This window comes from Cynocephalus volans, chromosome 4 (genome assembly GCF_027409185.1).
Source record: "Cynocephalus volans isolate mCynVol1 chromosome 4, mCynVol1.pri, whole genome shotgun sequence".
NCBI lineage: Eukaryota > Metazoa > Chordata > Mammalia > Dermoptera > Cynocephalidae > Cynocephalus > Cynocephalus volans.
The window spans coordinates 151,648,961-151,665,405 of record NC_084463.1 but is presented as its reverse complement, the minus strand read 5'-3'; the positions used below and the strand labels follow the sequence as shown (position 1 = coordinate 151,665,405).

Here is a 16,445-nt window from a genome sequence, read left to right as displayed (position 1 = left end):
GATATAGGATAAAAATGTGTGTAAAAATTGTGGCGCATTTGTTGAAAAGAGAATAGTACCTGTCCCATAGATGAATAGAGGAGGGAGTGAATAACAAAATGGGTAGAATAAATTCAGAATTTGTGTCAGACAGAATTCCCAACATTCTTTCCTGCTTTCAGTTTTCAAGGGATAAGAAAATGACCTCCCCAAACCACTCTGCGGTGATGAAATTCACTCTCTTAGGACTCACAGAGGACCCAGTGCTACAGAAGGTTCTCTTTGGGGTGTTTCTGGCCATCTACCTAATCACACTGGCAGGGAATCTGTGCATGATCGTGCTGATCAGGACCAATTCCCACCTGCAGACACCCATGTATTTCTTCCTTGGCCACCTCTCCTTTGTAGATATTTGCTACTCCTCCAATGTTACTCCAAATATGCTGAACAATTTCCTGTCAGACCAGAAGACCATCTCCTATGCTGGATGCTTCACACAGTGTCTTCTCTTCATTGCCCTTGTGATCACTGAGATTTATCTCCTGGCTTCAATGGCACTGGATCGCTATGTAGCCATCTGCAGCCCTTTACATTACAGTTCCAGGATGTCCAGGAGCATGTGTGTCTCTCTAGTCACTGTCCCCTACGTGTTCGGCTTCTTTAATGGACTCTCTCAGTCACTGCTGACGTTCCACTTATCCTTCTGCGGCTCCCTTGACATCAACCATTTCTACTGCGCTGATCCTCCTCTCATAATGCTGGCCTGCTCTGACACCTATGTCAAAAAGATGGCAATGTTCGCAGTTGCTGGCTTTACTTTCTCGAGCTCTCTCTTCATCATTCTTCTGTCCTACCTTTTCATTTTTGCAACTATCATGAGGATCCGTTCTGCTGAAGGCAGGTGCAAAGCCTTTTCTACGTGTGGTTCCCACCTGACAACTGTCACCGTATTTTATGGAACCCTCTTCTGCATGTACTTAAGGCCTCCCTCTGAGAAATCTGTAGAGGAGTCCAAGGTAATTGCAGTTTTTTATACTTTTTTGAGCCCAATGCTGAACCCTTTGATCTACAGTCTGAGGAACAAGGACGTGATCGTTGCCATGCAGCAATTGATTAGCATAACTTTTTTCCATAAAATTTCATTTTAGGCATCTTATTTTCGTAATTGCTATGTGCCTATGATAGATAACACAGTGACTCCTTAATGGACAAATGTACTATTCTATTGTGATCCCTTGTTTTCCAGCATGGATTCTTAGTGACCAATTTACTTAATTTCTTCTCAAAACTCATACCGTGAAGTCAGAATATAGTAATGAAAACCTTAATAATAAAATAAAAATGTTTTTCTTTAGTAGAGGTCCTGTGAAAATGTGTTGGTTGGTATTCAATAATTCTATAAGATAACAATGCTTTTGCGTATTTCAGGGTAAATTTTATAACTAACATAACTTGACATGAACTCTGAAAACTCATCTACTCTGAAAATCATGGTTCACTGAGCCATAGTGAGGTTCAAGATAGGGTGAATCATTTTATACTTTTTTTCTTGATGAAATCATTTCTGCTGCAATGTGGTATCTGGAACAATAGCTCTGACACCTGTGTACTGATTGAAATCACAATGCAAAAATTTTAAATATGTGGGTCACCTAGAAGTTAAATATCTGTACATTTTCTCCAAATCCGCACAATAAATGTCTTGATAATCCTTTTGTCTATGTGATACTACTGGTTATTCTCATCAATTTTGAAAATCAACTGTCATGACATTTCCAGGAGTTTCTGAGAGTATGGATCCAATTCATTAACAAATATAGTTTAATGAAATTCCAGATACACGTTCCAGTGTAGTACTCTGAAGTAGAGCTAATTAATGAGAACTCAATAGAGTCTATCAGTTGACTTCTACAGACCCAAAAGTGCCTTGAAATTGTATATAAATGATCAGGGGTGTACATTGGAGAAGACTCAGTGTTTATTTTGCTTCATAAATCTGTCTGTGACACATTATTTTCTACATAAGGCTGTTCCAGTAGTTCTCAAAACTGCTGTAGAGAAAATCAATAGTTAAGAGGCTGTACAAAGTAATATACAATCCATCCTCATTAATCCATGCATTATTAGTCAACCAGATGGCGGCATACTTAACTTATTAAACTGCCTTAGATGTTTGATATTTTTATATTTTGCATTCTTATTTTAACTAACTCTACTATAGAAAATGCTAGCATGGTGTAAATTGCTGTATTTCTTATAAAGTGTTCAAATTGTTTTCTAGAAAATCACCCATATGACCTGCAGTTTTTGTAAAATTGGACTTCATTCTTAAGGATCAGTTTATTGAGTAAGACTGGTCCTATCAGTATCCTATTTTAGAAATAGTAACTGAAAAAGAAAGAAGACAATTTTGGGTGACAATAATTTAATAATTACATTTCATCGCTATTTGTTTGTATACTTGTTTGGTTTTGGCTACTACAGTGGGACAACAGGAAAAGGTAATCTACAGAGACAGCAATGAAGCGTAAGAGCCTAGAAGTGAGTGATAGGAGGATCTCACTGTAGGAGCGTCCTTGGCCCAACATTTTTTAAAGGATCATTATCATTTCATGTGTAGGATAATTCTTTTTCTTATAAAAAACTTCCCCTTTTTGTTTTAGGATTGTGTTTTATTCCCAGCAACCAGAATGGTTTGATACCCAGATTTATAACTCTATTTGAATAATGTTTTAGAATTAGTGTAAAAATACTTGCTGTTTTGCCTGAAAAACTGTATTCTACTTTTATTTTCTAGTCCTGAGAACTGCTGTGACTTGCAGCACCAAATTAAAACTCAGTCTTGGCACTTTTCTTAATCCAAATAGTTGACCTCTTTTTATTCATTTTTTATTAATTTACATGTATTTGTGATTTAATTTTTTTTATTGTGTAAACCTTTGAGTGAATGTCACCTTAGATATTCTTGGAGATAGGATATAACATAAACAAACACTTATAAAATTACTTAAATGTGACACAGTCATAGTGTAATGCTCACTTTGGTATCTCTATTTATTTCAATCTTTACTCATAATTTAGTGAGAGAATCATTATCTTTATTTACAACATTGTAGGCTTAGGCACAAAGAGATTAAACGACTTGCCCAAACTTACTCAGGAATTAAATGCACAAAAGTAAATCCTGTAGTTTTAAATCCTTTCTTCCCAATTCACACTGTAGTGTTTGTTAAACTCTTCAACACACAGCAAATTCTAGAGGGAATGCTGGAGTTGATGAACTGATAGGATTGTTGCTATGGATAAAATCATGGTGATTATACAATAGTGATGTGTATCCTAGCAAAAACTAATGTGATAATTAACATGATAATTTGTGTGCATTATAAGTAAAATTGTTTTAGTGTCCATGTGAAGGCAAGCACTTTTGATATATGGAAGGCATACTTGGGTTGCATTTTATGAACATATTTTCCAAATTATAAGAGCACACATGCTCATTGTGAATAAATAAAAAATGCAGAAAAATATGAATAATTAAAATTTATCAGTTATCTTTTCTAATAATTTCCTGCTTGTGTTTTTTACATTTCTTCTATAAAATTATGTGCATACATATATTACTATAGTTCATGAAAAAGATTTGGAATCATTTATTATATATAAATTTAAACATCAATTTTCACTTTGTAGTGAAATGTTTGCATTTTCATGCAGATTAAATATTTTTGGTGAATATTTTAATGTCATATAATACTTAATTTAATCATATGATCCTAATTACATAATAATGCATATCAATGTATTAATAATACATATCAATGATAAAAGCACATATTAATACATATTAATTATATGCATTAATCATAATATATATTAATAATAATACATATTAATTGTAGAAAATGAATGGAAACATATTGACATATGTAAGTAATAAAAGCAACATTTACTTGTAATCACTTACCTAAAGAGAACTGTTCTCAGCATTTCTGTGTATTTTATTCCACTTGGTTTATCTTGCAAACCGTTTTTCTGTCATTTCAATGTATCTTATTATTTTATGACTGACATATTTCTTTGTACCTCTGTTTCTGATTTTGCCTTTAGGATATTTTTCCAGAAGTGGTTTTGCAGAGTTAAATATTTTAATGATTTTTAATGCTCTTGTTTAATTATGGAATGGATACATGGCTGCAATGAACATGGGAGTGCAGGTATCCCTTTGACATGATGATTTCCATTCCCCTGGGTATATACCCAGAAGTGGGATTGCTGAATCATATGGAAGGTTTACCTGTTGTTTGAAAAACCTCTATACTGTTTTCCTTAGTGGTTGTACTAATTTACAGTCCCACCAACGGTGTAGTAGCATTCTCTTCTCTCCACACCATCACCAGCATTTGCTATTCATCATCTTTTTGATTATACCCAGTCTAACTGGGATGAGGTGGTATCTCAATGTAGTTTTGATTTGAATTTCCATTATGACTAGTGATGTTGAGCATTTTTTCATGTACCTGTTGGCCATTTGTATGTCTTCCTTTGAAAAATGTCTATTCAGCTCCTTTGCCAATTTCTTAATTGGGTTTTTTTTTTTACTATATAATTATTTAAGTTCCTTGTATATTATGGATATTAATCCCTTGTCAGATGCATGGGGAGGTGTATGAAATGGAAGCCATAGAACAGACTGATTAGGGACAAAAGATTATAGATAACATAAGTTTGTTTACCAGAAGGCTGGGGGTTACTGTTGCCCTATCAGTGAGAAGAAAAGCATTTACCATTGGTAAATTAAATCTGTAGATTTATTAACATTTTTATACAAACATTTATTTTTGCATCATACCAGTGTTCATCATGCAATGTTTTTTAAAACAAAGATTTCTAAATAGAGCCTCCTATCTTTAACTACATTGTCTTTTTTTGCCAGCAAGTGTCTCCCAGAAGAAATGACATGCCCATACATATCACTCAAGAATGAGTCATTTCAAATATTGAAAAAAAAGTTGAATTCATCAGAATTAAAATAAGTATTAAATATTTAAACAATCAGGGAAACATGTCTCTGTGTTAATAACAGTGAAAGAAATTCATAATTAGAAAGTCACTTGAATTTGACTACCAAACTATTTAAAATTAAGAGGCACCCAACAATTTGGCAATGTATTTGTCACAAGTGAGATAAAGTAGTAAAGTGATTGAAATATGAAGTTCACAGAATTATTTGAAGTACTAAAACACCAATACATAAATAAATGTTGAAGGCTATGAACCGAAAGTGGATTAAAATACAAAAATCCTAAAATTAATGAGTAAAAATATTAGTAACAAAAAATATTAAATAAGACACTGTGTCTATGTATCTATGCTCAAGATAGTTCAAAAAGGCCAGTACGTCCACAAATTAATAGTGTCAGGAAAAACAATACCATATACTTTTCTTGGAAATTAATGTACCATTATATTTTAAGGAGTCAAAACTGTTTGCACACTTTATTCAGCTACTACAATTTTAATAATCCTCTGAAGGAATAATAAGAAACTTCTGTTTATATCTTCACAGTAATGTTTGTTTTATAATTGAGAAAAAGGAACAAATGTCAAGCTCTCACCATGCACAGTAGCATGTTAACAGAAACCTGTCTATCCTGGAAATGTGCCCTTGCTTTCTATGGTTCTCAGTTACCACAGAACCACACAAAGTAAAGATTGCCTGCATTTAATAACTGACAAGGCACAGCCATCTAGCCTACAGAATAGAAACTGGCTGTAAACAACTAGAATGTGCACCTGAGGGAGTACCTAGCCCTCCCCTTCCTGTTGCCCTGCCCCCCAATGGATTTGTCACTCCTTTTCCTCTGGGTGACAGAGATACAAAGGATTACTCAAAGCCCATCTCTTCTGAGCAGTGAGAAGCCCCGAAGTGGTTAACTTCCCAGGGCCCTCCAGTGAGAGGTGACCCTTCCTTGGGAAATTAACCATGAATTGGGGTTCTCTTCCTGCATTTATTTTCCAGACCAGGAAGTTACAGGAAGAGAACATAGGAGCGGTTATAGTTTAACAACATAGGCTGGTAACTTTCAGTGAAACAAGTCAGATGACATTCCATTACACAATTAAGTGATCCACCAACAAAAGCTTGATCTTAGCAAACATTCCTTCTCCCTCCAGCAATTTTCCAGTATCTTTACACATCAATCAGTAACTAGTCTGTCTTTGAGCCAGCAACCTTGCTGTGTTAGAATTCTTTATCTTACACCAGAGACTTTATAGCCTGAGGAAAATTTCCTGTCCTTTGTAAGGTCAATATTTGAAACTGCAAGGCTTTGGAAAACCAGGCCCTGTGAGGTACATTTGCTTTATAGTATATTCCACACCTTCCTGTGTCCCTCCTCTGCTTTCCCTGCTCTTTGCATGCAAGCCTCTGTTCACTGGCCCTGTGATGAGCCTTCTCTTCTCTTGCCCTGTCCCCATTGCCAGAGTCCCTGGAGGAGTATGTGGCCACTGGAGCCACACGTATTAATTTCTGTGTGCACATCTACACCTAATGCTGGTGTGCATTATTTATCAAAATACAATAAGTCTTCTTTCATTTTGAAATTCAACAGAACAGCCCTGAATGCTGTTAGAAACTTAAGATTTATCCTTCAGGTGGACCTGCCATCAAAATGACAGTACTTCTTCTTTGAGGAAAAAATAAAACCCCAAAGATAAAATAAATAAATAAACTAGAATGTCTGTAAGGACGTGATGGCTGTGATCATAAGGGAGAGTGTGAATATCCGGTGACACATTCTTGTATCCACTAAAGCGATGATGTTCCCAGTCAAGGAAACAGTAATTATTGCCTATAGTATTTTATGAAATATGAAGGGCACAAGAATATATACATTATAATAACTTGTAAAATACTAGGATTAAGGAAAAGTAAAAGTTATTCTTCATATCTACATCCAAATTTTCCATGATAAACAATATTGCTATTCTAAGGAAGAAGAAAAGCAGACACAAAATGGGTATTTCCCATACCAGGATATAAATGAAAAGGATCTTTATTTATTAATATTGGAATTTAAATATGAAAGTAGGTAAAAGGGAGTTAAAAACCCATTCTAAAGCAAGATGGCAGAATAGTAGGTCCCAGCGCTAGTCTCCATCATAAAAATACCAATAAACGAGTATTCACAGATAAGAACACTTTTATGACATTTCATAACCTGGGGGGTGAGGTGAAACACCCCTTTACAGCAAAAACTGAGAAAGCCACATTAGAAGAGTAAGAAGAGAGGTTTTGCTGTGTCTTTTTTTTCTTAGCCCTGCTCAGTGCCACACTGAGTACAATCTCTTGGATCTGTCATTTTTCCAATGGAGAAAAGAGAGACCAGGGCAGACATTCAGCTTCTCCATGTTCTTAGGCACTTCTCTTGAGGCTAAGCTTGTCTCACCTTATGGGGAGCACTGGGGGAATTGGCAGGGTTGGACCACCTGTGGTCAGGCCCTAACAACAATAGGGAGTGTGCTTTACAGACACCAGCACTGAATCCTTGTGCCATCATATCCTAGCTAACAGCCTCACCTGACCAGACAGCCCAGATGATGGCACTGCCCCTACCCCATGGCACTGAGTGGGCAGCCCAATCTGGTCAGGGAACATGTGCAGCAGTTTTATCCAGCTGGGGTTCCCAGTCAGAGGAGCAGACCAGCTGCAGAGCCCAGCCTACAGTGCTACCCAGTCACAGGGCACAGCTTGAGGCGCCACCCAGGCAGGGGTCCAGGCCAGAAGCCCTGCTCAATTGCAGGGCACAGCCGATGGCCCTGTCTGAACAGGGAGCACTATTAGTAATCTCACCGAACTCTGGAGCACAGTAGTGACTCTGTGCATCTGTAGAGTACAGCCCGCAGACCTACCTGCATACAGAGCCCGGCAAGCAGTGGTGGCTGAGCAGGGAAACCAGCCAGCAGCCTGGAATAGAATATGGAACGCAGCCAGTGGCCCCACTTTACCTCAGTCTGTTTTGTCTGATACTCATAAATATTCAACAACATTTTTTGGTTTTGGTTAGTTTATGTGAACTAGGTGTTGTCCTACCCTTTTATTCTCCCTGAACATTTTTCAATAGAGTATAATATTTCACAGTGAATATTGATCCTTAGGAATCTTCTCTACCAGCTTATTTTGTACTTTTTAAAAATTTCGCATAGGTTGTTGTTGTTTTCCTTTTTTTTTTTTTTTTACCATGAATGTAACTGCATTTTTAAAATTACTTTTTCTTTCCACATCTTGTTTGGTGGCTACACATTCTATTTTCTAATTTTAGAAGATTCTCTGAAGTTTTAATATATATTTTGACTTACCTAATTCGTCACTAATCAGTAAGTCTGTGCTGCTGTAGAACAATAAAAGGATTTTAGAGTATTTTAGTTCTGGTTACCTCTTGCTTCTATATTATTATGTGGAAGTAACATAAATAATCAATAATAAATTATTGTTTAATGACATATTGTTTAAATATTATGCAGGTTATATATGATTGCAATTATAATTATATCGAATATATATTTAATGTCAATATTCCTTTAAATTTACTTACTTTTGTCAATGACTCATGTTGTTTTCGCATCCCTCTTCCTTCTGTAAGTTTTCTTCTGCATGATGTATACCCTTAATTCGTTCTTTCAGTGAGATTTTGGGTGAGATAAAATCTCTCTGCTTTTATTTGTCTGAAAACATGTTCTTTAACTTTCATTTTCAAAGGAGAGTTTTTTCGGGGATAGATATCATCTGTCTATAGAGTGGCAGATATTTGCTTTCAGTTTTCAATTTTCTGGTTTTTATTAGTTTTGTTGTACAAATGAATGTACACACCAGGTTATTTTTATTCCTTTATAGATAAAATATCTTCTTTTCTTAATTTAGTAATTTTAAGTTTCAGTTTTTATCTAGCTTGGGATTTACTTATACTTACCCTTCTCCATTTGCAGTGTTTCCTTGGCTGATGTCTCTGAGTAAGTCATATCCTTTTAGTATATGATGGTACTTCAAAAAGTTCATGGAAAAATAGAATTAGAGACTTCTGATCAAGATGGTGGAATAAAGGGTACCAAGTGTCACTCTCTCCTACAGTCAACCAATTTACAGCTATTAAAAAGCAACAAATGCCAAGCTGGGGCCACTAGAGCTCAGGGGAAGAGGAGAGACATCTTGAGTTCCTGAAGGCAGAAGCCGTGATGATAGAAAGAAAGGATCACTCTGACCGTTTCAAGCCCCAACCAATTCATGGCTGGTCCTGGTGAGTACACAAAACATGAGCTAGCGAAAGCCTCTGATGTGCCCTTTATATGAAGTTGTTTGGAGGCGGCAGGGGAGAAGAGGGTCTTGGGAGCCTCCAGACCAGCAAGATCATTAACGGGGTTCTCATGGATCCAGATAGGTGAAGGGGCCATAGATAACTGAAAAAAGGAGTCACTCAGAGGCCAGTGAGTCATCGCAAGGGACCGGTGCCTGACCTGCCCCAGGGGAAGTGTTGGGAGTGCTGTCAGTGGGGGAGATGGGCCCAGCAGTGGAACATTGGGCCACAGCATGGACAGCCGATCTGCCCTCCAATCGGCACAGGACCACTCAGTGGAGACTGGCCAAGAGTATAGAACTGCACGGGGTGCAGTTTAATGAAAAGACTCAGGCCCAAACCAGAGTTTCTATACAACCTGGGTGTACTGGACCTCACAAGACCTGGAAGTACTTACAAGGTCAACAATTAAAACCTGAGCTGCACAAAATGCCTTCCCCAGGTAATCATCAGCAAGGCAGCAATTTAGCTCAACCACAGGGTTCAATTGCTGGTTCCCACAGGATGTTCCCCCTTTTTAGAAGTAAGCAAAGGACAACAAATTAGTTCCAGTGCAGAGTTTAAATGGTGGAAACAGTAAATAATCCACCACAGAACTGAAAAAAAAAAAGAAAAGAGAAACACCCACAGATCAGAGACAAAGTTCTGATATTAACTGGTGAAGGCCTAACACCACCAAAGAACACCTAAAAAACCTAGAAGGATGGAAGCCCCCAGGCTCCCAAGATGTGGTTGGGGGAGACTTCAGGGCCTCAGCCATGCCCCCCGACACCGGCAAGCAGTCTATTCATGACAGAGCTGCCACCAGAAGCCCCCTGGTCTCCCCTGTTGGAATGAGGGGCTTACCAGAAGCCATGACCATGCCCCCTCCCTCCTTCCACCCTATTCCCCTCTCCTTTTCCCTCTCCCTCTCCCTCCCAACTGTTCCACAACACCTTAGAATATAAAAAGAAAATAATAATAATAAATAAATATATTTTAAAAATAGAATTTAAAAAATTATATCTATCTTTCCATGAACTTTTGAAGTACGCTCATGTGTTCTCATGGTATCATGTGCCTTTAATTTATAGGTCTTTTCACAATTGTAATTTTAACATTATTTTGCATTATTTTACCCCAGATTGTCAGCTGCATGAGGGCAAGTCCCATGTCCAATTATGTTCATCATTTTAAAACAATCATTTATCACAAAATCTAGAGTATGTTTTAGATGTTTGTTCTCAATAAATATCTATTGAGTTAATAAACTATCATTATGACCTTTGTATTATGATTATTTGAATGCAAGCTTACTCTCTACCACTTTGAGCTTTGTGAATTCCTCACATTCTAAAACTATATTCCGAAGTTTAAAATATGCATGCCTCATCCCTACCAGTGAGGCAGAAACTCTTTAATGAGGCAAACCATCTTTTGACTTTCTCTTATGCTCTTGATATCGACAGCACAATAGCCTGTAGAAAGTGTTCCCTGAGCATTTTTAACTACAGGAATGAGTAAATGAATGAATAAATGAATACCACTATACCTGGAGAATGTTTAGCATTGTATGAACCTGTCACATTTATTGCTAAACTAACAGCAACTTGATATTAAGGACTATTGATTGTCATGTTGGAATCCCAGCCTCACAACCTGTTAGTTGTGTATAACAATGCAAGTTACTTGACCTCTCTTTGCCTCAGTTTCCCATGTGTAAAATGGATATAATATTACCACAAGCCATGGTGTTCTGTGAAAATTAAATGAGCTAGTGCTCATAAAGTGTTAGGCCTAATATTTAGCACACATTAAGTATTCAATGTTTGTTACTTATAACAAATTGCCCACATTCTGCTTTCTCTCTTGTATTAGTCTGTTTCTCTGTCTTATAACGAAATACCTAGAACAGTGAGTTTTGGGGGGACGTAATTCAATCTACTACACTGTGGTTTCTGAAACAAATTAGTCACCCATGCATCTCATCATCCAACAGAGTTTCATTTTTGATGTGGTCAATGAAATGTAAATTTGCCTGGGAGGGGATAACCAAGATTAGTTCTATATTCACTGAATTAAGTGCATATTACACACTTCTTAAATTATTCAGCAAGTATTTCTTGATCAACTCTTATGTTTCAAGTTCTGTGACAGCTGTGGAGACCATAATTTTTGCTATAAGCATTTATAATCTAGTGGTGGAAACAGAAATATTAGCAGATAATTACAACAGAATGTGTTTTATGCTTAGACAAGGATAAGCACAGTGCTGGGGAGAGGGGCAAACCCAGTTCTGTGGAGTTAGAGAACGCTTCTTTCAAGAAGACTTCAGTTTGAGCCTTTCCTACTGCAGGACCAACTTGATTCTCATGGGAATAAGAACAAGTTCTGACCAAAGGGAAGCTGAGGAAATCTTGTAAAAATGGTAAGCAGAGGAAGGACAAACTATGGCTACATATCAAGGAATGGCATCTGCAAACAAAGAAAGAAGTAAACTCAGTGTATTGATGAAGAAGGAAAGAGTCAGGAAAGGGCTGAAGAAAAGAACCATGGCGACCCCATTGTTTGGACTTAATGGACTTGTTTTCTTCTAGCCCAAGAAGCTGACCTTCCATTAGAATTCATTGCTTCATGCACAAACTCTTTACATGAATTTGTTATCACCAAGAAATCTACTGTCCAGACAACCTCAGTGGACATTGTTTAGAGAAATAAATCCTGGGAAAATAGGATGATTGTTAACCTCTTGTATCTTTAACAAATATGGGAATTACTTACGAGTGGAATAGTCTAGAGTAACTATAAATATCATAAAAGGGCTGAGAAACCATTGTTCAATAAGTCACAATCAGTTATCCATTCTGTGTTTATATGATGTTGGTAATTTGTTTACTGCTTAGACCTTCCTGAACTTACATCATAAAATCTCCTCACTTATTCTGCTTGTTGGGTAGACTTATACTGCTGATAGGCAGTTTCCCAGTTTGCAAACCTGATAGGTGCCACATTCACATTTCCCTACAGACTGAAGTGTTTTGCTTGAAAAACGTGAAGCCAGAGATTCAAATCCTGCCCTGCCACTTATTAGCTATGTAGCCCTGGGTGAGTTAGTCTATCACTTTTCCTTTAGTGGAGCCTCTGTTTCTTTAGCTGAAGGTTCAGGATGAGCACCAACCTCATAGGGGAATTTTGGGGAATCAGTTGAATTGTTTATGTGAAAGTTCTTCACACACAGGAAGTGCTCACCAAGGTGTTTGCCCAGTGATACCTTTTGCTTCTCAATCCTGCTCGTGGCTGATGTTGTTCAAGGCATGTGTGTTCACCAGAGAGGACATAGCTAAGAGCTTTTTAGAAGAGCAGGTAGTTTAAGTATAAAATAAAAAGCAAAAATAAAAATTAAGCCTCCGTCAAAATTTCAAGATGAAAATTCTTTGTGTGTCTTTCACAGAGCTCCTAAGACAAACACTGGTAAATTTGAAATTATAGAAAATATGACTGAGGCATGATTGGTTTCCTGATCCCAGAGCTTTCCAATTAAACCCAAGAGGAATGATTCCAGCTATAGTACCAATCGCTGCTACAGCTATCCCTCAGTCTTTCTGAGGTTTGCTTTAAGAGCAGGTCCCACTTCCCACACCCTGGTATAAATATGACTACATTTTACAGCTTAGAGAAGTATCAAGAAGCTTCCGTAATCAAAGATTGAGCACATTCGTGTACATCAGAACCAGAAGTAAGTCCTTGTGTTTTACTTACTCCATTTTTAACAAAGAGGAAACAGTATTAAAATCTTAATAGAAGCTAATGAATAATTTGCAGTTTTCATACTTAAAAATCAGTTTTTCCCTGACTTTGCCTATCACTGGGGCCCATGACTCTTGAATTGTTCCTCTGATAGAAGATTTGCCTTTTCAGTGGCTGTGGGCAAAGAAGAGGAAGAGGAGGTCAGCTATGAAAAATGTTAACTGTTTCTAACAGCACTCACTATGTGCTTACTTCATGCAAATGATTTTTCAAAGCATTTTAAATAGATTAGCAATTTCATTCCTCAGGAAAATTTAATTTCCCATTTTACAACTGGGAAAACTAAAGTAAAACAGGTTAGGTAACTCACCAGTATCATTCAATGTGTAACTGGTGGATCCAGAATTAGAATCACTAATTGGAATTAGATTCACAAAATTCTGTCTTCCTAAATACTAAAGTTTTGATTCCTTATACATTCAGTATATCAGAGAAGGCCCAGCATCATCTAATCTAATTCATTTATTTGGCAAAAGTAAAATGTAAATGAAGTTTACACAGAGAGTTAGTTAGTGACAGAACTGGATATAGGGTCCGGACACATCCTGAAACTTTGTTTGCTTGAGGGAATTTCTGAGCACACCTAGAAAGCTCAGTGAGTTGTTGCTTTAGTGTACCCCTGGTCATTTGTATCTGAACCTAAGGACCAGCCTGATGACAAGTTGGCCATTAGTGTACAGATATAGTGAGAGTTGATCTCAGGGCTGCGTTTGTCAAGGTTGACACAAGACATCTCTTGGCCCTGAGCCTCACTTCTCCATCTGGAATCCCACCTGTGTAGTGTACTCTTCTTCCCTCTCAAACACTCTAGGGAGTTGCTATTATTTCCTTACCACTTAGCTCTAAGCACCTTAGCACTTACATTTCAATTATTTCTATTTTTTTTATCTTCTATTTGACATTTCTAAATTAACACTGAAAAGAGAAAGGAAGGGGAAGCAATGAGAAGGATGTAGACATAGCCCCACCCATACTCCTTTCCCTAAAAATAATATAATTTTTAAAACAGATAAAGGAGTTAACTTTCCTTTATCTGTAGTTCCCAACTGCATGGAGATTTATACGTCCCTGAGGACAAAATAGAAATCTACTTCAGTCAGTTGTTTCCCTGCATCTCCCCATTTCCACTAAATGAAGCAGTAACATTTACAAAGATTTTAAATCACCTTGAAAATGGCATCTAACTCTTCATCTTAAACATATTGCTTATCTCCAAACGTACAAAAATAAAGATTTCAGGCATGGCGGGATCATGGGCTTGCAATTTGTGCAGATGCACAAGGACCTGTGCTCAAAGCGCTGCAAGCTGGGTTTAATGCGCTGCTGTCACGGTCTTGAAATCTTAATAATTTTTGAACAAAGATCTTTACCTTTTTATTTTATACTGGATACAGTATGGTACGTAGCCACCTCAGTGCCAGATTTTCAACCAGGAAATAGGTGAGCAATGCTTCACAAAGGAGTGATCTTTCATTTGGGCTTTGTAGGATAAGGTGAATTAGGTTTTTAAAAAATGCAGAGAAATAGAAGAGATGTAGCTCAGTCCTACATATAGACATAAGTACAGGTATAGATAGAGATATATCTATAGGTATAGAGATAATATATAAGCAATTTAATGCCTAGGCAAGTTGTATAATGACTTTGTAGACCTGTAAAATCTACAAAGGTTTAGGTTAGTGCCCAGAAAAAGCAACCTTTGGATGACACGGAAGTTTAGAGAAAAGTGATTTTGATTGCTGTTAACATGATTTGTACATTTTTATTTGGTTTATTTCCATAGTTTTGAGTGCAGGCACAGACTCGTGGGAAATGCCCATCACAAATGGCAGTGCAGCAACAGAATTCATTTTACTGGGGCTCACAGATCGCCCAGAACTCCAGCCTCTCCTCTTTGTGCTGTTTCTGGCTGTTTACCTCGTCTCCCTCGTAGGCAACCTGGGCATGGTGGTGTTAATCAGACTGGACTCTCGCCTTCACACACCCATGTACTTCTTCCTCGCTAACTTAGCCTTTGTGGACTTGTGCTTCACCTCGAATGCAACCCCACAGATGCTGACTAATTTCTTATCAGAGAAGAAGACCATTTCCTTTGCTGGCTGTTTTACACAGTGCTGCATCTTCATTGCACTTCTCCTCACTGAGTTTTACATGCTGGCAGCAATGGCCTATGACCGCTACGTGGCCATCTGCAACCCTCTGTGCTACAGTCTGAAAATGTCCAGACGAGTATGCATCTCCTTGGCTACATTTCCTTATGTGTATGGCTTCTCTGATGGGCTGTTTCAGGCCATCCTGACCTTCCGCTTGACCTTTTGTAGATCCAATGTCATTAACCACTTCTACTGTGCTGACCCACCACTCATTAAGATGTCTTGCTCTGATACTTATGTCAAAGAACATGCTATGCTCATATCAGCTGGCTTCAACCTCTCCAGCTCCCTTACCATCATCCTGGCGTCCTATGCCTCCATTGTGGCTGCCATCTTCTGCATCAAATCAGCCGAGGGAAGGCACAAGGCATTCTCCACTTGTGGTTCCCACGTGATGGCTGTCACCCTGTTTTATGGGACCCTCTTCTGCATGTATGTAAGACCACCAACAGATAAGACTGTTGAAGAATCCAAGATAATAGCTGTCTTCTACACCTTTGTGAGTCCTGTGCTTAATACATTAATCTACAGTCTGCAGAACAAAGATGTAAAACAGGCCTTGAAGAATCTCCTCAGATGAAATCTGATCATAATGATGTCAATGCCTACTCTTTCCAGTAAAGCATAACTTTAAACCTTTCACTGAAAAGTTTTGGAATTCGATGAGTCTTAGAATTCTCTATAGTTATGTTCCAAGCATCTCAGCTATAAAGCTCATCTTTGGGGAATAATGAGCTTTACTTAGTTTTCCAGACCTTGCTTCTCACCTTGTGCTCCATGGACCAGAAGCAGAGACATTAGCAAGGAGGTTGTCAGAAATTCAGAGTCACATTCTGCACAGTATATCTACTGTATCCAAATATGCACTTTACATTTTGAAAGCACTGCTCTAGGTAAAAAGTCCCAATTGGTATGCCTTGGAACACTGGTGTGTTCTACCATTTACAAAGATAATCAAGATAAACATGCTCTTAGTTCAGTTGTTTTTATTTATTCTATTATCCTCATCTGTCTTTTTGATTGAAGGTCTTCAAAAAACACATCTTTCTGTACTCCTCTGCTGTCTTACTATGTTATATCAGAAACTGTGGGTCATGATAGAGGTTTCTTTTTTCTTATGAATGTGCTTATGTAGAAAGAGGTGACAATGGAAAAAGAGGGGGACAGAATGGTT

At 37.7% G+C, this 16,445-nt stretch overlaps 1 protein-coding gene across 1 annotated transcript; it reads left to right on the top strand.

The window, feature by feature from the left end:
* The first annotated feature begins 179 nt into the window (after positions 1-179).
* LOC134374709 (olfactory receptor 5M11-like) lies at positions 180-15,851 on the top strand. The gene is made up of 3 exons (XM_063092635.1): positions 180-775; positions 6,676-6,681; positions 14,942-15,851. Exons 1-3 carry the CDS (start codon positions 180-182, stop codon positions 15,849-15,851), a joined length of 1,512 nt encoding a protein of 503 aa, XP_062948705.1.
* The last annotated feature ends 594 nt before the right edge of the window (positions 15,852-16,445 follow it).